General features: G+C 40.2%; 1 protein-coding gene across 1 annotated transcript in view; it reads right to left on the bottom strand.

Moving 5' to 3' along the window:
- Positions 1–14735, bottom strand: part of LOC122554723 (calreticulin) — a 63557-nt gene extending 48822 nt beyond the window's left edge. The window contains exons 1-4 of the mRNA XM_087990272.1: positions 14645–14735; positions 5141–5242; positions 3202–3405; positions 2044–2138 (exon numbers count right to left, since the gene is read on the bottom strand). Coding sequence (XP_087846398.1) covers positions 2044–2138; positions 3202–3405; positions 5141–5242; positions 14645–14735 — 492 coding nt within the window. The remainder of the gene's footprint in view (positions 1–2043; positions 2139–3201; positions 3406–5140; positions 5243–14644) is intronic.
- Positions 14736–18453: the final 3718 nt, after the last annotated feature.

Genomic DNA, 18453 nt, shown 5'->3' with positions numbered 1-18453 from the left:
TGGTGATCATGAACAAAACATTTTGTATGCAAACAAATATTCTGACTCCACTTTCATTTGAGGTATGACATTTAAAATTGTTATTTACATGTTCAGCAAAAATGAAGAATGCAAATAAAGTTTCACTCTTGGCATACTTTCATCCTACAATAGGATGGATTCTCAGTGTTTATTTTTTATAAGTAGTTAAACATTCTAAATTGATTAATAGTACATCAATCCAACACTTGACATGCATCACTAACTGTGTAAAATATATTAGGAATGAAATTTGTCATGGTAGTAGCAAATAATACTCATTTTTACATTCCACTTTTTTTTCAGTGGATTCAATGAAAAGGAATGTGACAAGTTGATAAATGGGTTGACAATTCATTATCATACAGCTAGTTGTTTTGAAAGGTGGATTTTTCCAAACCATCGTTGGAACTTTTTGAGGATGAACCAGTTGGGTAGACAAAGAAGAATCAGTAAATGCAGTATACCTGGATTTCCAAAAGGCATACAATAAGGTGTCTTAAATAGATAAGATAAAACACATGGAACGGGGGGCAAGGTATTAACATGGAATGGAGATTCATTAAGACGGGGAAAAGAGTGCGTATAGACAGAGTGTTTTGACATGGTCAAACTCTGACTAGTAGAGTGCTATGAGGATTAATTTGGGGACCTCAGATATTGTGGCTCAGTGATTGGCACTGCTGCCTCACAGTGCCAGGGACCTGAGTTCGAATTTAGCCTCAGGTACTTGTCTGTGTGGAGTTTGCACATTCTCCCCATGTCTGTGTGGGTTTCCTCTGGGTGTTCCAGTTTCCTCCCACAATCCAAAGATGTGCAGGTTAGGTGAATGGGCCATGCTAAAATTGCCCATAATGTTCAGGGATGTGTAGGTTAGGTGCATTAATTAGGGGTAAATGTAATGGGGTAGGGAATAGGTCTGGGTGGGTTACGTTTCAGAGGGTCAGTGTGGACCTTTAGGATTAAAGGGCCTGTTTCCACATTGTAGGGATTCCACAACAATCTATATTGATGACTTGAAGAGATGAGTCATGTATCTATGGTTACTGATGGAACCAAAGGGATATGGAAACGTAAATTTTGGGAAGGATATGTAGAACTGCAAACAAATCCTAGAGGCAAAGACAACACATAGGTTAAGTGAGTAGACAACAGGATGGCAGGTGGAATATAGTGCGGGCAGCTGTGAAGCTGTTATGTTTGGTCAGAAAAGCAGAATAATTTTGATAAGTGTGAAATATTAAAATGGTGTTGTTCAGAGAGACTTAGTGAATTCATAAACAGAGTGCAGAAAGTTAACATACAGGTAGAGCATGTAATTAAGAAAGCAAATGGCATGCTGGACTTCATTGCAAGGAGTTTGGAGTACACGAATAATGAAGACTCGCTCCAGTTGTATAATTTGTGAGCTCACATCTGGAGTACTATGCCGTTTTGTTCTTTATATTTAAGGAAGAGCATACCTGCTTTACAGGTGTACATTGAAGATTTTGCTAAATGCATTCCTAGAATAAAGGATGAGAGGCTAAATAAATGGGGTCTATATTCTCTGGAGTTTAAAAATATGGGAGACAATCTTATGAAAACATGAAAAAAATTTGGAAGTGTTAACAGTGTAGATGCTGAGAGATTGTCTCTGCTAGTCAGGAACTGAAAGCAAAAGCATACAGTCATAGCATATGGAGTCAATCATTAGGGGCATGGATACGTTCAAATGATTTCACTTAAAGGCTTGTGAATCTGTGGAACTCTCTACCTGAGAGGGTTATGGATCTACTATCACTGAATACATTAAAGGCTGAGATAGATGTGTGAGTCAAGAGATATGAAAAGCAGGCAAAAAAGTGGAGTTGAAACACAAAAGCAGTCACAATCTGTGAACGATGTGCAAATGTGACAGGCTGTACGCTTTACCCTGGTTTTCATTTCTTGTATTCCTGCGCTCTTGGAGTTGTTCAACTTATCTATTAGAGATTAAAAGTATGTTGTCAAGTTCAAATTTGATGTTTTTTGAAACAAAATTACCTTGCATCTAATATCTTTTTTAATCAAGTGGTTTTCTCCTTTGTAGCTGAAGATCACGTGAACTTTTTTTGTTTCTGGTCCACAAATATCGGGACCTGAGGAATATGAAGACATTAAAATTTACTACTGAACTCTGAAGGAAATTACAACCTGTTGAAGGCATGGTTATCTATTTCACTACTTTAAATATTATTATTGTCTTTAATGAAGGTGTAAAAAGTATTCACTGAAAAACTTTGCTCTATTACCAACTTTCAACTGACTGAGCGTCCATCCTGAATTCCCAAGATACATGGACCATGGTGCTGCTGTCTAATTCCATATGATATTTATGGTTTTATTTTGTTCCAAGAAATTTGCTTGGTATTTTTCTTATAATAATTTTAATTGCACTTGATTAAGTTACATTGAAAAGTTTTCACAAATGCAATTACTTAATGAGCATCAGTGATAATTATCAAACTTACATGTCACCTTAATAATTAGATGGAGTCAAATATGAACTCTGTGATTGTATTAGACTCTAACTGGTTTACTTCATATAGTTAAGCACTGTCAAATAGAATTGGAGCCTGATATATATACATCTTTATACGTTTTCATACAGACACACAATGTAAACAATGATCTGCTTGAAACACAACCACCATAGTTTCAGTCTGTTCCTAGACATCACAAAAGTGAATTTCCAAGTTAATACTGAATGCAGTCAAACTCTCAGTCAATTACGTGGTGTTCTCATTCTGGCACATGGTAGTGATTGGCAGAAAATTTCAACACAATTATTGTTGGGATTTCAGAATATGGCACTATAGGAAATTTCAGTACCAAGTGTGGAGATGCCATATAATAGTAAAAAAAGGCACCAAACCTCGACAAATGAAATTGTCCCAGATTTGCTAATGTTAGATTAATACTAAAGTGAAGGTCATGAAAATATCATCCTCGCTAGTTTTACAACCTGTTCTTAAAACAAAAGAACCTCTCTACCTATCCCTTTCCATTGACCTTCCTTAAAAAGGGAATGTTCTGATGAAGTGTATATAATCAATTTTCATAATAGCACTCATTTTTGATAGGGTTAAGATAGATTCAGTGACATCGTAAATGGTGCCATTTTGAAGACTTGGTATGAGTTGATCCATGGTCACTACTTACCAAACATTATATAATAAGGAGAATTTCCAGACATATCTTCTTGGTTGAGATTAGCAGGAAAAAGCTTAATGTATCCCCCACCACAGTCAATATTTTGCTCATGTTTAACAGTGAATTGTATGACTAATGTTTGTCCTTCATTGTTGAATTCTTCAAATCTAATTGATCTTGCATAAAACTTGGCATCCTGACTCGTCTGGATTCCTGTAAGACAAAGTAAAGTATGTACTTTGAGATAGTTTGAAGAGCAGATCAAAAAATTGATACAAGGATGTATAAGTAAAATAGTCACTCCAAGACATCTATTGTACTTGACATTCTCTCTGAAAAAATATTTTTTATTTATTGGTGTTACCATTCTAAAACTGAATAATACAAATTTTACTGCTTCCCAGGTGTCTGGGCCAGGAACATTTCAGAAAAGCTGGAAATGTTTTCAGAAAAAACAGGAGATCAATCTATGTGATCCATGTTGGATCCAAAGGTATTATATTTTGCAATACAAATTTAGAAATGGGTTCTGGAACAAAATTCTCCAGTTTATATTCCCCACCATGTGCTTACTTGAGAAAGGATATAATTGCATTGGAACAAACACACAGAAGGTTAACTACACTAATTCCAGAGATGAAAAGCTTTTCTGTTGAGGAGACATTGAGTAGGTTAGGTCTATACTCACTTGAGTTCAGGAGAATGAAAAGAGATTTAACTGAGGTATATAAGATGCTAAAGGGTTTTGACAAAGTAGACATAGAATGAATGTTTCCCCTTGTGGGGTAATCTAGGATGAGAGGTCACAGTTTTAGGACAAGGGGTAGCAGATTTTATACAGAGATGAGGAGGAATTACTTGTCTTAAAAGATCATGAATCTATAGAATTCACTGCTTTATAGTGCTGTGGACACCGGGACACTGAATACTGAGGAACCTCAATTATCTGAAGGACATGGGTGGGCAGTATTTTGTTCGGTTAATTGAATTCTGGATAATCGAATGCCAACTAACATAGTTTAGTTGAGCATCGGGACCTTGCAATCTTGCCAGATAATCCGATATTTGGATAATTAAGTGCCGGATAACTGAGGTTCCTTTGTAAATTTAAGGAGGAGTTAGACAGATGTTTGCTTAGAAGTAGATTAAAGGGTTATGAGGATGACCAGGAAAGTAAAGTTGAGGTTGAGATAAGATCAGCCGTGATTATATTAAATGGCAGAGCACATTCAAAGGGCTGAACTGCTATTATGCTCTGAGTTCTTATGTCCCAGAAGAGGGAAGAATGGAAGACTAAGAACTCACCTCGTGGCTAAAGAAATGATACCAGGAAAATAATTTCCATTTTGTGTTATACTGACATCTGTTCTGGGGAACAAGGAGACACTACATCCATATTGGAAGTAAGCGAATGAAATGAAAAATAATACTAAATAGGGGAGAGAAGAAGTATTTAAACTAGGAAAGAAAAAAACAGGGTAAATATAAACAAATCGAACATGAAAGTAGATAATGTGGAAGTAGATTAAATTGACATTAAAACAAAAATTAATAATAAATAAAATGAATAAAGGAAGTGCAAGAGGAAGAAAGGAAAAATTCAGACTTACCAGTCATATAATCACAAAGTAAGCTTGATTCAAGTATAATGGGAAAAGTGCAAACTTAAATATAAACAAAAACAAGTAGTTTATAATATTTTTAGGAAGAGAATACAAGATTAAACAAAAAAACAATATTTACAGTATATGGGAAGGAGAGCTACAGACAGATTAATCTGGGTGGAGAGCAAAGATTTCATGAAGTATTATTGCATAAGTAAATATGAACTAGAAAACAAACCTCTTTGTGGGGAGAGAGAGGAAAATGGTAGAGGAAACCTGGAGATTTAAATCAGGAAGCTGAATTAATGTAATTTGTTTCTGCTTATTCTATTTTCACTGTTTACCTTTGTCCTTCTCAGAATCACCATAGAATTTTCCTGCATGGAGTATGAATTTACCATAGTCAGACCTGTGTTTTGATTCTATCCATCTTTCTTCCCAAGCATCTATATAAAAAAAAGAAATGAATCACAAAGCTTAAAAGTTGTACGCTTGATTGAGATAAAATGTTTGAAACTGTATCAGAGTTGCAACAAGTTAAAGTGAAACACTAATACACTAAAACATCATCCATAATGTTGACCTGTAAGGCACTGAATGGGCAAATGTGTAAAACACTTTGTGAAACAAAAGACACGGGTTACAGGGCAACAATATTCCATTTGTAAGGAATAAGCTGCTTTGATGAGATATCATGCCTACAACTCTCTCAAGATAGGTTACATGACCTAGTTCTTTCAAAAGTGAGATAACGAGAGTTCAGAGACAGTGTGTTCCTGTTAGGAGTGAAGGGTAAGGGCAAGGGCAAGGAGAAGAGAATACTGGTTAACTAGAGATATTGAGGCTCTGGTCAAGAAAAAGAAGGAAGCATAATACCATAAGACCATAAGACATAGGAGCGGAAGTAAGGCCATTCAGCCCATCGAGTCCACTCCGCCATTCAATCATGGCTGATAAGCATTTCAACTCAACTTACCCGCATTCTCCCCGTAGCCCTTAATTCCTTGTGACATCAAGAATTTATCAATTTCTGCCTATGTCAGGTATAAACTGCTGAGATCAAATGAATCCCTTGAGGACTATAGGAGTAGTACGGGCATACTTAAAAAGGAAATCAGGAGAGCAAAAAGATGAAATGAGATATCTTTGACCGATTAAATTATGGAGAATCCAAAGAGATTCTACAAGTACATTAAGGGCAAAAGAGCAACAAGTGAGAGATCAATAGGGCTTCTTATGTGTGGAACTACAGGAGGTGTTGAGATGAATATTTCATGTCAGTATTTACTGTAGGAAAGACATGGAAGCTAGAGAACCTGGGGAAATAAATAGTGATGTCTTGAAAATGGTCCACATTACAGAAGAAGGGGTGCTAGAGGTCTTAAAACACATAAAGATTGATAAATCCCCAGGATCTGATCAAGTTTTATGAAGATGTGGGTGTACTGTATCTTTAAGAGAGTTAGAAGATGACAGAACTACGTGACAGCACCAAGTGTTCTCAGTAAGGTAAGAATGTAACACTTGGTTGAAAGTAGATTAGCTGGGTTGCCTGGAAACAACAGAACAGATTCAAATTAGGCCAATCAGTTTAAATTATACCCCCAAAATGCCAAATTCCAATCAAGTTTGAATTTAGTATATTGACAATCTTAAAAGCCAATGACACAATCCAATGCTTTGGAGGGTTTTAAGACTGGGGAAAATTGAACAGTTGGGAGGAGAACTGCCAAGCCACAAGCCTGTAAAGACTACCGAGAAATGGGTCTCTTAAAGGTACCTTTATTGATCAATAACCTGTGAAGCAAAATTACCAAGAAGAAGAAAAGAAGACAGGAATACAGAAAATAACCTAAAGCTTCCTGGTTTTGAGATAAGAACTTTTGTAAATCTGAATCAGGATTTTTTTCAGACCAGTATTATAGAGGGGTAAGTAAAATATAGGAAGGGGTTGTAAATAGTCATTAGTTAATTATTCTCTGTTATAATTTAAGAGATAAAGTTGTTAATTTTTGCTTTAAATAGTTTATGGCCTCTCGAATTTTCACAGATTACTGCATGGGATAAATCTTTTCTGTTTTGCTGGTTTAAATTAAGCTGGAGGGTTTACCCCGTATCGTAACACAAGTGTATCCTAGAACATCATGGAAAGCTAGGGAGGAATTTGCGGTGCCCCTAGTCAAGATATTTATACAACTACAGCCATGGGTGAGATGCCGGAAGACTGGAGGGTGGCTAATGTTTTGCCTTTATTTAAGAAAGGCTGCAATGAAAAACCTGAGAATTATAGATCAGTAAGTCTGACATCGCTGGTGGGTAAGTTGTTGAAGGGAATTCTGAAAGACAGAACTTACGTGCATTTGGAGAGGCAAGGGCTGATTAGAAATAGTCAGTATGGTTTTGTAATCGTATCTCACAAATTTTAATTTTTTAAGGACATGATAAACAAAGATAGAGCAGTCGTGTTGTCTACATGGATTTTAGCAAGGCTTTTGACAAGGCTTCACATATTAGACATGTTAATAAAGTTAAATCACGTGGAATCCAGGGAGAGCTAACTGATTGGATAGAAAATTGGCTTGACAGTGGGAACATAAAGTCATGACAGAGGGGTTTTTGGACTGGATGCCTGTGAGCAGCAGTGTTCTGCAGGTATCAGCTGGGTCCACTGTTCTTGGTCATTTACATAAACAATTTGGATGAGAATATAGTAAATTTGTGGATGACACCAAAATTGATGTTATAGTGGACAGTGAAGAACTGAAAATGTGATGCTGGAACAGCGCAGCAGGTCAGGCAGCATCCAGGGAACAGGAGAATCGACGTTTTGGGCATAAGCCCTTCTTCAGGAAATGCTTATGCCCGAAACGTCGATTCTCCTGTTCCCTGGATGCTGCCTGACCTGCTGCGCTGTTCCAGCAACACATTTTCAGCTCTGATCTCCAGCATCTGCAGACCTCACTTTCTCCTCCTGGACAGTGAAGAAGGTTATCCAAGAGTACAATGGGATCTTGATCAGCGGGACGACTGGGCAGAGGAGTGGCAGATGGAGTTTAATTTAAATAGATGCAAAGTCAAACATGGGCAGGATTTACACAGTTAATAGTAGAGTCCTGGGTAATGTTGTTGAGCAGAGAGAGCTAGGGGTTCAGGCCTTGAAAGTGGTGTCACAGATAGACAGGGTAGTTAAGAAGTTGTTCGGCACAAGTGCCTTCATTAGTCAGAGCACTGAATATAGGCTGCTGTGCAGGACATGTGAGGCCACGTTTGGAGTGTTGTGTGTAGTTCTGGTCACTCTGCTATAGGAAGCATATTATTAATTGGAAAGGGTACAGAAAAGGTTTTAACAGATGGCACTGGAACTGGACAGTTTGAGCTCTAAGGAGATCCTGGATATGCTGGATTTTTTTTCTCTGAAACATAGGCAGTTGAGGGGTGACCTTACAGAGATTTATAAAATCATGAGGGGCATAGATAAGGTATTTTTCTCAGGGTAGGGGAATTCAAAACTTGAGGGCATAAGCGTAAGGTGAGAGGGGAAAATAAGATCCGCCAGGGACTCAATTCGAATCCAGTCTTGGGCAACTGTTTGTGTGAAGTTTGCACATTCTCGCTGTATTTGCGTGGGTCTCCTCCAGGTGCTCTGGTTTCCTCCTATAAGCCAAAGATGTGCAGGTTAGGTGAATCGGCCATGCTATATTGCCTATAGTATTCAGGGATGTGTAGGTTAGGTGCATGAGTCGAGGTAAATGTAGAGTAATAGGGTAGGGAAATGAGTGGGTTACTCATCGAAGGGTTCGTCTGGGCTTGTTGGGCCTAATGGCCTGTTTCAACACTATGATTCTATGAAAAGTCACCTGAGGAGCAACTTTTCACACAGAGGATGGTGCACATATGGAATGAACTGCCAGAGAAAGTAGTGGATGCAGGAACAATTACAACATATAAAAGACATTTGGACAGGTACATGATAGCAAAGGTTCAGAGGGATATGGGCCAAGCAAATGGGATTAGTTCAGTTTAGGTGGCTCAGTAGTGCTATGAACCCAGGTTCAATTCCAGCTTTGGGTGACTGTTGGTTGTTTGCACGTTGTCTATGTGGGTACTCTGTTTTTCTCCAACATTCAAAAGATGTGCAGGTTAGGTGGATTAGTTATGTTAAAAAAAAATTGTCCAGGGATTTGTAGGCAAGATAGTTTAGCCAAGAGAATTGCGGGGAGGGGAGGGGGATCTGGCTGGGATGCTTTTTGGAAAGTCGGTGCGGACTCAGTTGGTCAAATGGCCTTCTTCCAAACTGGAGAGATTCTATGACATTCAGTTGGGCTAAAGGGTCACTTTCTCAGCTCTATAACTTTCTCGATGAAAAAAATTCTAAATTGTATGTCAGCAAGATTTTTCACATTCAAGATTATCCAGGAAATTTGTCTTAAAAGTGTAATGATATACTTTCTTAGTCAGACAAATTTAATACAGGAGAGCCAATGGATGTGATCTGTTTGGATTTCCAGAAGACCTTTGACTAGGTGCCACACAGGAGGCTGCTGAATAAGATAAGAGCCCATGGTTTTGGAGGCATGGTACTGGCATGGATAGAGAACTTGCTGACTGGCAGAAGGCAGAGAATGGGCATGGATGGGTCTTGTCAGGATGATAGCCAGTGACTAGTGAGTTCCATAGGGCTCAGTGTTGGGACAACAACTATTCATGTTATGCATTAACAATCTGGACAAAGCAACTGAAGGCACTGTTCCTAAGTTTGCAGATAACACAAAGATAGGCTGAGGGAAAGGTAATGTTGCAGATGGCTTGGACAGGCTGGGAGAATAGGCAAAGTGGCAATTGGAAAGTCGAGTGGGAATATGTGAGGTTATTCACTTTGACAGGAAGACAAGAATTGTTGACTATTTTTTAAATGGGAAAAGGCTTTGGAAATCTGAAGCACAAAGGCACTTAGGAGTCCTAGTTCAGCCCTATTTCTCTTAAAGTTAATATGCAGGTGTAGTTGGCTGTTAGGAATGCAAAATGTATTGCTAACATTAATTTCAAGAGGGTTTGAATGCAAGAGCAGGGATATACTATTGATGCTGTATAAGATTCTGGTCAGACCACATTTGATATATCATGCACAGTTTTTGGCCCCGTATCTTTGGAAGGATGTGCTGGCATTGGAAGGGGTCCAGAGGGGGCTAACAAGAATGATCCCTGGGATGAAGGGCTTGACATATGAAGTGTAGTTGAGGACTTTGGGTCTGCACTCAGTGGAGTTTAGAAGGAATGGGGGAACTCATCGAAACTTACAGAATACTGAGAGGCCTGGATATAGTGGACACAAAGAAGATGCTTTCACGACAGGAGAGAATAAGACCCGAGAGCACAGCCTTAAAATTAAGGGACAACCCTTCAGAATTGAGGTGAGGCAGAATTTCTTCAGCCAAAGGGTTGTGAATCCATGGAACCCATTGGCAAGAAGGTTGTAGAGGGCAAGTCATTGAGTGCATTTAAGACAGCGATTGATAGGTTCCTGATTAGTGAGAAGATCAAAGGTTATGAGGAGAAGGCAGAAGAATGGGTTTGAGAAACATATCAGCCATGATTGAATGGTGGTGTGGACATTTGGGCTGAATGGCCTAATACTGCTCCTTTATCTTATGGACTTATTGTCCAACAGTAACATTTGATTTTAATTTCCAATAAATCTGATGTTGTTCTCTTTGAATTACTTATTGATAACTGCAAATATTATCCTTTTAAATTATGGCATTGTTGCTCAGTGACAAGTGAAATATGGAAGAAATTGTACAATGAGACAGCAAAGGGTGGTGCTGGTGGGGAAGTTTTTTGGTAGAGATATTCAACTAAACTCACTAGCTTGCTTTTACTCCTTCAAGTACCTATCAAGGTGTTGAGGTGCATAAAGCATGGAATGCTTCATTATGTGTGAAATTACAAATTGAACTAAATACTGCAATTGCTAAACGGGTCTGGAGCTAAATGTTCCTGGCTGAACTCAAACAGCAATACTGAGCAAATTACTGCAATTACCAGTTGATTATTAACCTTACTTTACATCACTTTACTGGTGATCGAGAGTACCCTGCTAAGATGACACTTGGCTGCATTGGACTTATCCTTCGATTTGTGGACAGGATATCTTTGGGCAATTTCCCATTGTGGAGTAATAATATTAACTACAAGTCTGCAGAACACCTTGTTTTTTTTTTTTGGATGTTTCCCGATGTTAGGGTGAGCACTACGCTGGGTTGATTTGTAATATCAGGTGCCCATGTCAATGTTAGAGAAGTCACATGACACCAGGCTATTGTACAACAGATTTATCTGAAATGACAAGCTTTCTCAGCCCTGGTCCTTCGTCAGGTGAGGTGGCGAAGGAGCAGCATTTCGAAACCATGGGATTTCAAATAAACCTGTTGTACTATAAACTGGTGTTGTGTGATTTCTGACCGCGTCTACCCCAGTCCAACACCAGCACTTTCACATCATAGATCAGTGTTGGATGGGTCTTCTATCACTATTATTAAATGCATCTTGCAGAAACTTAATTCAACTTGTGAATTTGCTCGGTCATTTCAGAGAACTGCTATTACATTATGTGGGTTTAGAATAATACATGCAGTTAAGTTTGGCATATTTCCTTACAGAATAGCAGCAGTGAATTGGAAGGGTTTTTACTTCAACCTAGCAGTTTGAGGTCGATCATTACCAATATTAGCTACCAAAATATATCATTTTATATTTGTCTGCATTTCTCAGTTAATTTACCAGTTTGCATTTACATCAGAGTCATCGAATCATAGAGATGTACAGCACAGAAACAGACCCTTCAGTCCAACTTGCCCATGCTCACCAGATATCCCAACCCAATCTAGTCCCACCTGCCAACACCAGGCCCATATCCCTCCAAACCCTTCCTATTCATATACCTATTCAAATACCCTTCCTATTCAGATGCCTATTGAATGTTGCAATTGTACTAGCCTCCACCACTTCCTGTGGCAGCCCATTCTGCATATGTACCACCCTCTGTGTGAAAAAGTTGCCCCTTAGGTCTCTTTTATATCTTTCCCCTCTCACCCTAAACCTATGCCCTCTAGTTCTGGACTCACCCACCCCAGGCCTGCAAACTTTGAAATGATACCCTATTTATCAAAGTCAGGTTGTTAGAACAAAGAACAAGAAAATTTACAGCCCAGGAACAGGCACTTCAGCCCTTCAAGCCTGAGCCAATCCAAAGTACTGTCTAAACCTGTCAATCATTTCCTCAGCATTTGTAACCCTCTGCTCCCCACCTACTCATGCATCTGTCCAGAATCTACCGTGCCTGCCTCTACCACTTCTGCTGGCAGCACGTTCCAAGGTGTTCTGTGTGAAGTACTTGCCGCGTGTATCCCCCTTAAACTTCCCACCTCTCACCTTGAAAGCATGACCTCTGGTTACTGAATCCTTCACCCTGGGAAAAAGCTTGTGTCTATCCACCCTGTCTATACCCTTCATGATTTTGTAAAACTCAATCAGGTCCCCCCTCAATCTCCTTTTTTCTAGTGAAAATAAACCTAACCTACTCAACCTTTCTTCATAGCTAGCACCTTCCAAACCAGGCAACATCCTCGTAAACCTTCTCTGCACCCTCTCCAAAGTGTCCACATCCTTTGGTAATGAGGCGACCAGAACTGCACACAATATTCTAAAGGCGGCCGAACCAATGTCTTGTACAATTTTAACATGACTTACCAGCTCTTATACTCAATACCCCGTCCAATGAAGGCAAGCATGCTATGTGCCTTCCTACCATTCTATCCACCTGTGCAGCAACCTTCAGGGTACAACGGACCTGCACTCCCAGATCTCTCCGCCCATCAACTTTTCCCAAGACTCTTCCATTCATTGTATAATTTGCTCTAGAATTAGACTTGCCTAAATGCATCACCTCACATTTGTCTGGATTGAAAGCCATCTGCCACTTTTCCACCCAACTCTCCAGTATGTCTATATCCTCCTGTATTCTCTGACAGCCCCTTATGCTTTCTGCTACTCCACTAATCTATTTGTCATCTGCAAACATGCTGATCATACCAACAGTGCCCTCTTCTAGATCATTTATGTATATTACAAACAACAGTGGCCCCAGCACTGATCCCTGTGGAACAACACTGGTCACTTTTCTCCATTTCGGGAAACTCCCTTCAACTACTACTCTCTGTTTCCTGTTGCTCAACCAGTTCTTTATCCACCTAGCTAGAACACCCTGCACACCATGTGACTTCACTTTCTCCATTAGTCTACCATGGGGAACCTTATCAAACGCCTTACTAAAGTCCATGTATATGACATCAACAGCCCTTCCTTCATCTAACAACTTGGTCACTTCCTTGAAGAACTCTATTAAGTTGGTAAGCCATGATCTCCCCCGCACAAAACCATGTTGCCTATCACTGAGAAGCTCATTCTTTTCTAAATATAAATAGATCCTATCTCTTTGTACCCTCTCCAGCAACTTCCCCACCACCAATGTCAGGCTCATTAGTCTGTAGTTACCCAGAATATCCCTACAACATAAGCTACCCTCCAGTCCTCCGGCACCTCACCTGTATTTAAAGATGCCACAAAGATAACTGTCAGGGCCCCAGCTATTTCTTCTCTTGCCTCCCTCAGCAACCTGGGATAGATCCCATCTGGTCCTGGGGATTTGTCCACCTTAATAACCTCTAGCCTACCCAGCACATCTTCCCTACTTATGCCAACGTGATCCAGATTAATCAAACTTCTATCTCTAATCACGATTCATCATGTTCCTCTCCTCAGTGAACACCAATGCAAAGTAATCATTCAGAATCTCACCCATTCTCTCAGGTTCGGCACACAGCCTTCCTTCATTATCTTTTAGTGGACCAATCCTTTCTCTCGTTATCCGTTTGCTTCTTATATAAGAATAAAATGCTTTGGGATTTTTCATAATTCTGCTTGCTAAAGCTATTTCATGACCCCTTTTAGCCCGCTTGATTCCTTGTTTAAGACTTGTCCTACTCTTCCGATATTCCTCCAGGGCCCGTTCTGTTCTTTGCTGCCTGGACCCTATGTATGCTTCCCTTTTCCTCTTGGCTAGTCCTACAATTTCTCCTGTCATCCACAGTTCACAAATCTTGCCCTTCCTATCCTTTGCTTTCAATGGGACATGCCTATCCTGCACTGCTAACCTATCTTTGAAAGCCTCCCACATCTCAAATGTGGACTTCCCTTCAAATAGCTGTGTCCAATTCACATTTCCCAGCTCCTGCCTAATTTTGATATAATTGGCTTTGGCCCAGTTTAGTACTTTTCACTGAGGACCAGTCTCTTCTTTATCTACGAGTATTCTAAAACTTGTAGAATTACTGTTACTGTAAACCAAAAAAAATCCTAATACCAATGTCACTGTACTCAATGCCAGTCTGAAAAACAACTGTTCGCCTTACCGCTCTGCTCTCTACGGACTGGCCAATTTTCTAACTATGTCCCTTTAATTCCATGGTCTTTACGATTATTTGGTACCTTTCTCAAACTCTGTCTGAAAGTGAATTCATACATCGCTGTCAAGAAGATTCCACATATAGAATGACATCCAGTTATTTCCAAGTCCTCCTGATGAGTCCTGTTTTGGGGGCCAGCGGAGAATGACAGGGAGAGGAAAAACTAATTAAGGTTTTGTCACAAGTTTGCGAACGGCCAGGGAATAACTGAGTCAGTAGCTGGGGGTTGACACTTAGTATGAACCTCGCCAGTGAACCAAGCTGTGTATCCCTCCCTCCCGGTGCCTTTCGGCTCTTGCCTGAAACGCATAGACTGCTGCTTACCGCCATCCGCAAACTCTTCCTTCAGATAGATCATCGGCTCTGCCAGCGACTGGGCGGCTAAAGCTGCCAGCAGCAGGGTTGCTACCCTCATGCCGCTCAAGTTTATTAGATAGTTTGTTGTGTTATTTGTTCCAGTCGTTATTCGAAGTCGGTTAACGGTTTAAGCAGACGTTCTCTCACTGATAACCACAGAAACTTGCCGTTTGCCCAGAAAAGAAAATCACTTAATTAATTGCCCAGAGGCTAAATGAACATAAGCCATTTTGTGGACAATGTTATCTGACGGCGAGACGGCCAAGAGCCAATGAGGAGGAAGATGGGCTCTGTGAAGTAATTGCCAGGTTCATAGAGACCCCGAGGAGAGGATATGACCTTATTTCAAAAATGAAATAATAGTTCCCATCCTTTGAATAAGTAAAAATAAAGACATTCATATACGTATGCAAAAAAGTGTGATAGTAAATTATAAAAGCACAAGGAAATACATTGCACTACCCCCAGAATTGTTCTTTGTTCACTTGCGGGAATGGGCGTCACTGGCTGACCAGAATTTATTGTCTGTCCCTAGTTGCTCCTGAGAGGACAGTGGAGAGTTGAATCACTAGGATGCAAAATCAGACCATCATTGATACAAACGGAGAACCTTAGTATCCCTAGATCAAACCTGTGTCGCGCTCTCTGAGGCAGTAAGAGAACTGCTGTGATCAACCATGGCACGACAGGTCAAGATTGGGTAACAGCTCCTGATGACTTCATTGAGACCACTGCGTAAATGCTGAAAGGGAATTGGCTGTGATATTCTATGCAGCAAGATAACCTGCCAGTGTTTTTCCTGTATTAGTTACAAGTTACTCCCTCGATTAACAATCGTTAAATTTTTGACAGATCATATAAAAAGCCTAATCTGGGAAATTTGAACAATTCAAATCTTGTTTTTTTTGTGGCATCGATGAGCAATTGCAGTGTCTGGGAAAACCTACATTCAGAAGGGTATGTGTACAGAAAGAAGTCTAGCTCGGTGGCAATACAATAACTAGGTGACAATATTTCACTGTTCAGCTATCTTTAGTGCTTCCACCTCATTCTAATGTTTTATTGCCTCAAGGGTCCACAATTTATACACCTTCCACTTTGCATCTTCAAGTTGCCTCTCCAGATATACCATCCGAAAGCACAGAATTAGTTATTAATATTTATCATGACATTATCTACCATGCCACCAGCCCTCCTGACTTCTTCATTGATGCCAACTTATCAGAGTGCTTATTTTGATGAGAAGAAATTTCTCCCAATTGAGTATGGGAAGACTGAAGCCCTGTTTATGATCCTTCATCAAAATGTTGGTCCTAGTTACTCACTCCATCCCTTTCTCCAACAATGGTTTAAAATTAAACCAATTTATTTGGAACCAAGGAGCATCACCACCTGTAGGTTCCCTGTCGAACCACACACCCTCTGGACTTGGCCCAACATTGCCGCTCCACACTGCCGCTGGGTCAAAATCTGCTACTTTCTCCTGAACAGCTCTGTGGGTGCACATACACCCCAAGGACTGCAGCTGCAATAAAGCAACTAACCTCCATCTTCTCCAGGGCAATTAGGTATGGGTAATAAATGCTGGTCTAACCAATGACACCCACATCACGTGAATACACAGAACAAAACTTGATGTCACTGCATCATTGCTAACACCTTGTGCATCCATCTCAATAGCACTGTACCTATTTCAGCTCAGCTAGGTCAAAATGCTCATTTTTGCATTTGTTACCCTGAGACTATCTCTTAACTTGCAGCAAGTCTTGGCCATCTATGACCACTATGCTGTCTATTCATATTGGATCCTACCAACTAGAAACCACAATTCTGGAGTGTGATGGAATTCTCCCATTTGACTGGAGCTCTTACAAGGCTCATGAAGCTCAACAGCATTGATGAAAAGCAGCCCACTTGATTGGCCCCACCACCACCTCCAACATTTACTGTTTTCACCAGTAATGCACAATGACAGCAGTTTTTATGAATGTCAAGTCACAAATAGTCACAGAGGACCATAGGGGTACCCTCTCAGAGAGAGAGAGAGAAAACTGGTAGTGTTTAAATTGAAGGTCACCATGCCTCAGGTGAGGGACAAGGTTGCAAAGGAGAATCTTCATGCTAACCTCAGCCAGTGCAGGAATTGAACCCATTCTATTGGCGGGACTTAGCCTTGCAAAGCTGCAAACCATCAACCGAATGCAGAGCAACAACTTACTCTCCTTCAACAGCACCTTGCAAACCTGTGACCTGTAACATTGAAAAGAACAAGAAAACAGATGTGTAAGAACACTACCACCTGCAAGTTCCCCACAAGCGTACATAATATTGATTTAGAAAAATACCACTCTTCCTTCACTGTCACTGGGTCAAAATCCTGGAAATCTTTCCCTGAAAGTACAGTGGGGAAACTTAAACAAAGTTGCAGTGTGTCACCACCATCTTCTCAAGGGCAATTCAGGATGGAAAGTAAGTGTTGGTCAAGTCAACAATGCCCTCATGTTGTGAAGGAACAATAGATAAACCAGTGTGAACTCTTTCCATATAAGGGACATGAGATTGTGCAGCTGTACCAGGAGTGTATGTCTGTTCCAAAGGTTTTGCTGATTTTCAGCAGGAGAATGGCTTTTCCAATGTTGCTCTGTACTGGATGGCAATGAGATCAAAATGGTTGGAATATTGAGGAATGGAGTTGAGGGCATTTAAGCCAAAGACAGAAAGTGGAATATGTCGGTGACAGCATGGGCCTTGCCTAGTGGAAGGGAGACCTGTGCTATAACTTCAAATGAACAAATGCAAAAACCTGAGAATCAAAGCCACAGAATGCCATAATCTGGAATTACATCCTGAGATACAAACATTCTTCCTAATTGGAATTGCCAGACAATTAAAGGCTGGTATCTCCTGTACTTGGAACCGACATATAGAATGCTGTGATTTCTGTCTGAAGTGCTTTCTTGTGAGTTCAACAATTCAAGAAAGATAGTTAGATTATGTGTGGGAAGTATGAAAGGGAGCCTGGGAGTAGGGCTGCAGAGACAAAGGGACATTGGAGGAGAAGCAGGTGCATTGGGGTGAACATCAGCAACCCTCTGCCTTATGGACATGTCTTTGATTCAACCTTGAGAGCCTTTGGCTGAATACCCCTAATTCTGCTGATAATAGCCTGTACCATTTTGTTTCCAGGAAGACCACTACTAGCAGGCCAACTTGCAGCTGAATTAACCCCAGTGGTCAGGGGCTGGAGCCCTTAAGTGTTTGCTGATTAGTCACTCATTTGGAGGCAGGTTATGATGATGAAGCAGGGCCTTTTTGCCCACAACTTCAGACCTGAAGATTTTGCCCAGAGTCTCAGTTGAAATTTTCAAAATATTGTCCAAAGTGTACTAACTGCCTCCCTGCCTATGTTGAGCTCCCCTCCATGTTGGCTCCCTGAGTAGTGATTGTTTAAATGTTTTGGGCAAAGATTGTGTTGGCAGCACTGAAAAAACTAGACATCACTGGTGTCACTGAATTGGATTTCCTGCACTCTGCCTATCTACTCTCTGAAAAGTCTATCTCATGTGTTTTATGCAGTACTGTTGCCGTCAGATGCCTGCAGAGAAGTTGGTTTTCTCTTGATGTGCAAGGAAATTTTCAATACCTAAAATATTTACTCTGATGATCAATTAGGTTCTGTATAACATTATAGCTTTCATTGAACCAATCACAGGGTTTCCTGGCAGAAAAATCAAGAATATCTTTGGAGATTCCAACTTTGGTGGACTTTAAGGTTG

Source organism: Chiloscyllium plagiosum, unplaced genomic scaffold (genome assembly GCF_037043375.1).
Source record: "Chiloscyllium plagiosum isolate Xiang-an unplaced genomic scaffold, Cpla_swu_hap1 HiC_scaffold_9, whole genome shotgun sequence".
NCBI lineage: Eukaryota > Metazoa > Chordata > Chondrichthyes > Orectolobiformes > Hemiscylliidae > Chiloscyllium > Chiloscyllium plagiosum.
This window is presented reverse-complemented; position numbering and strand designations above follow the sequence as displayed.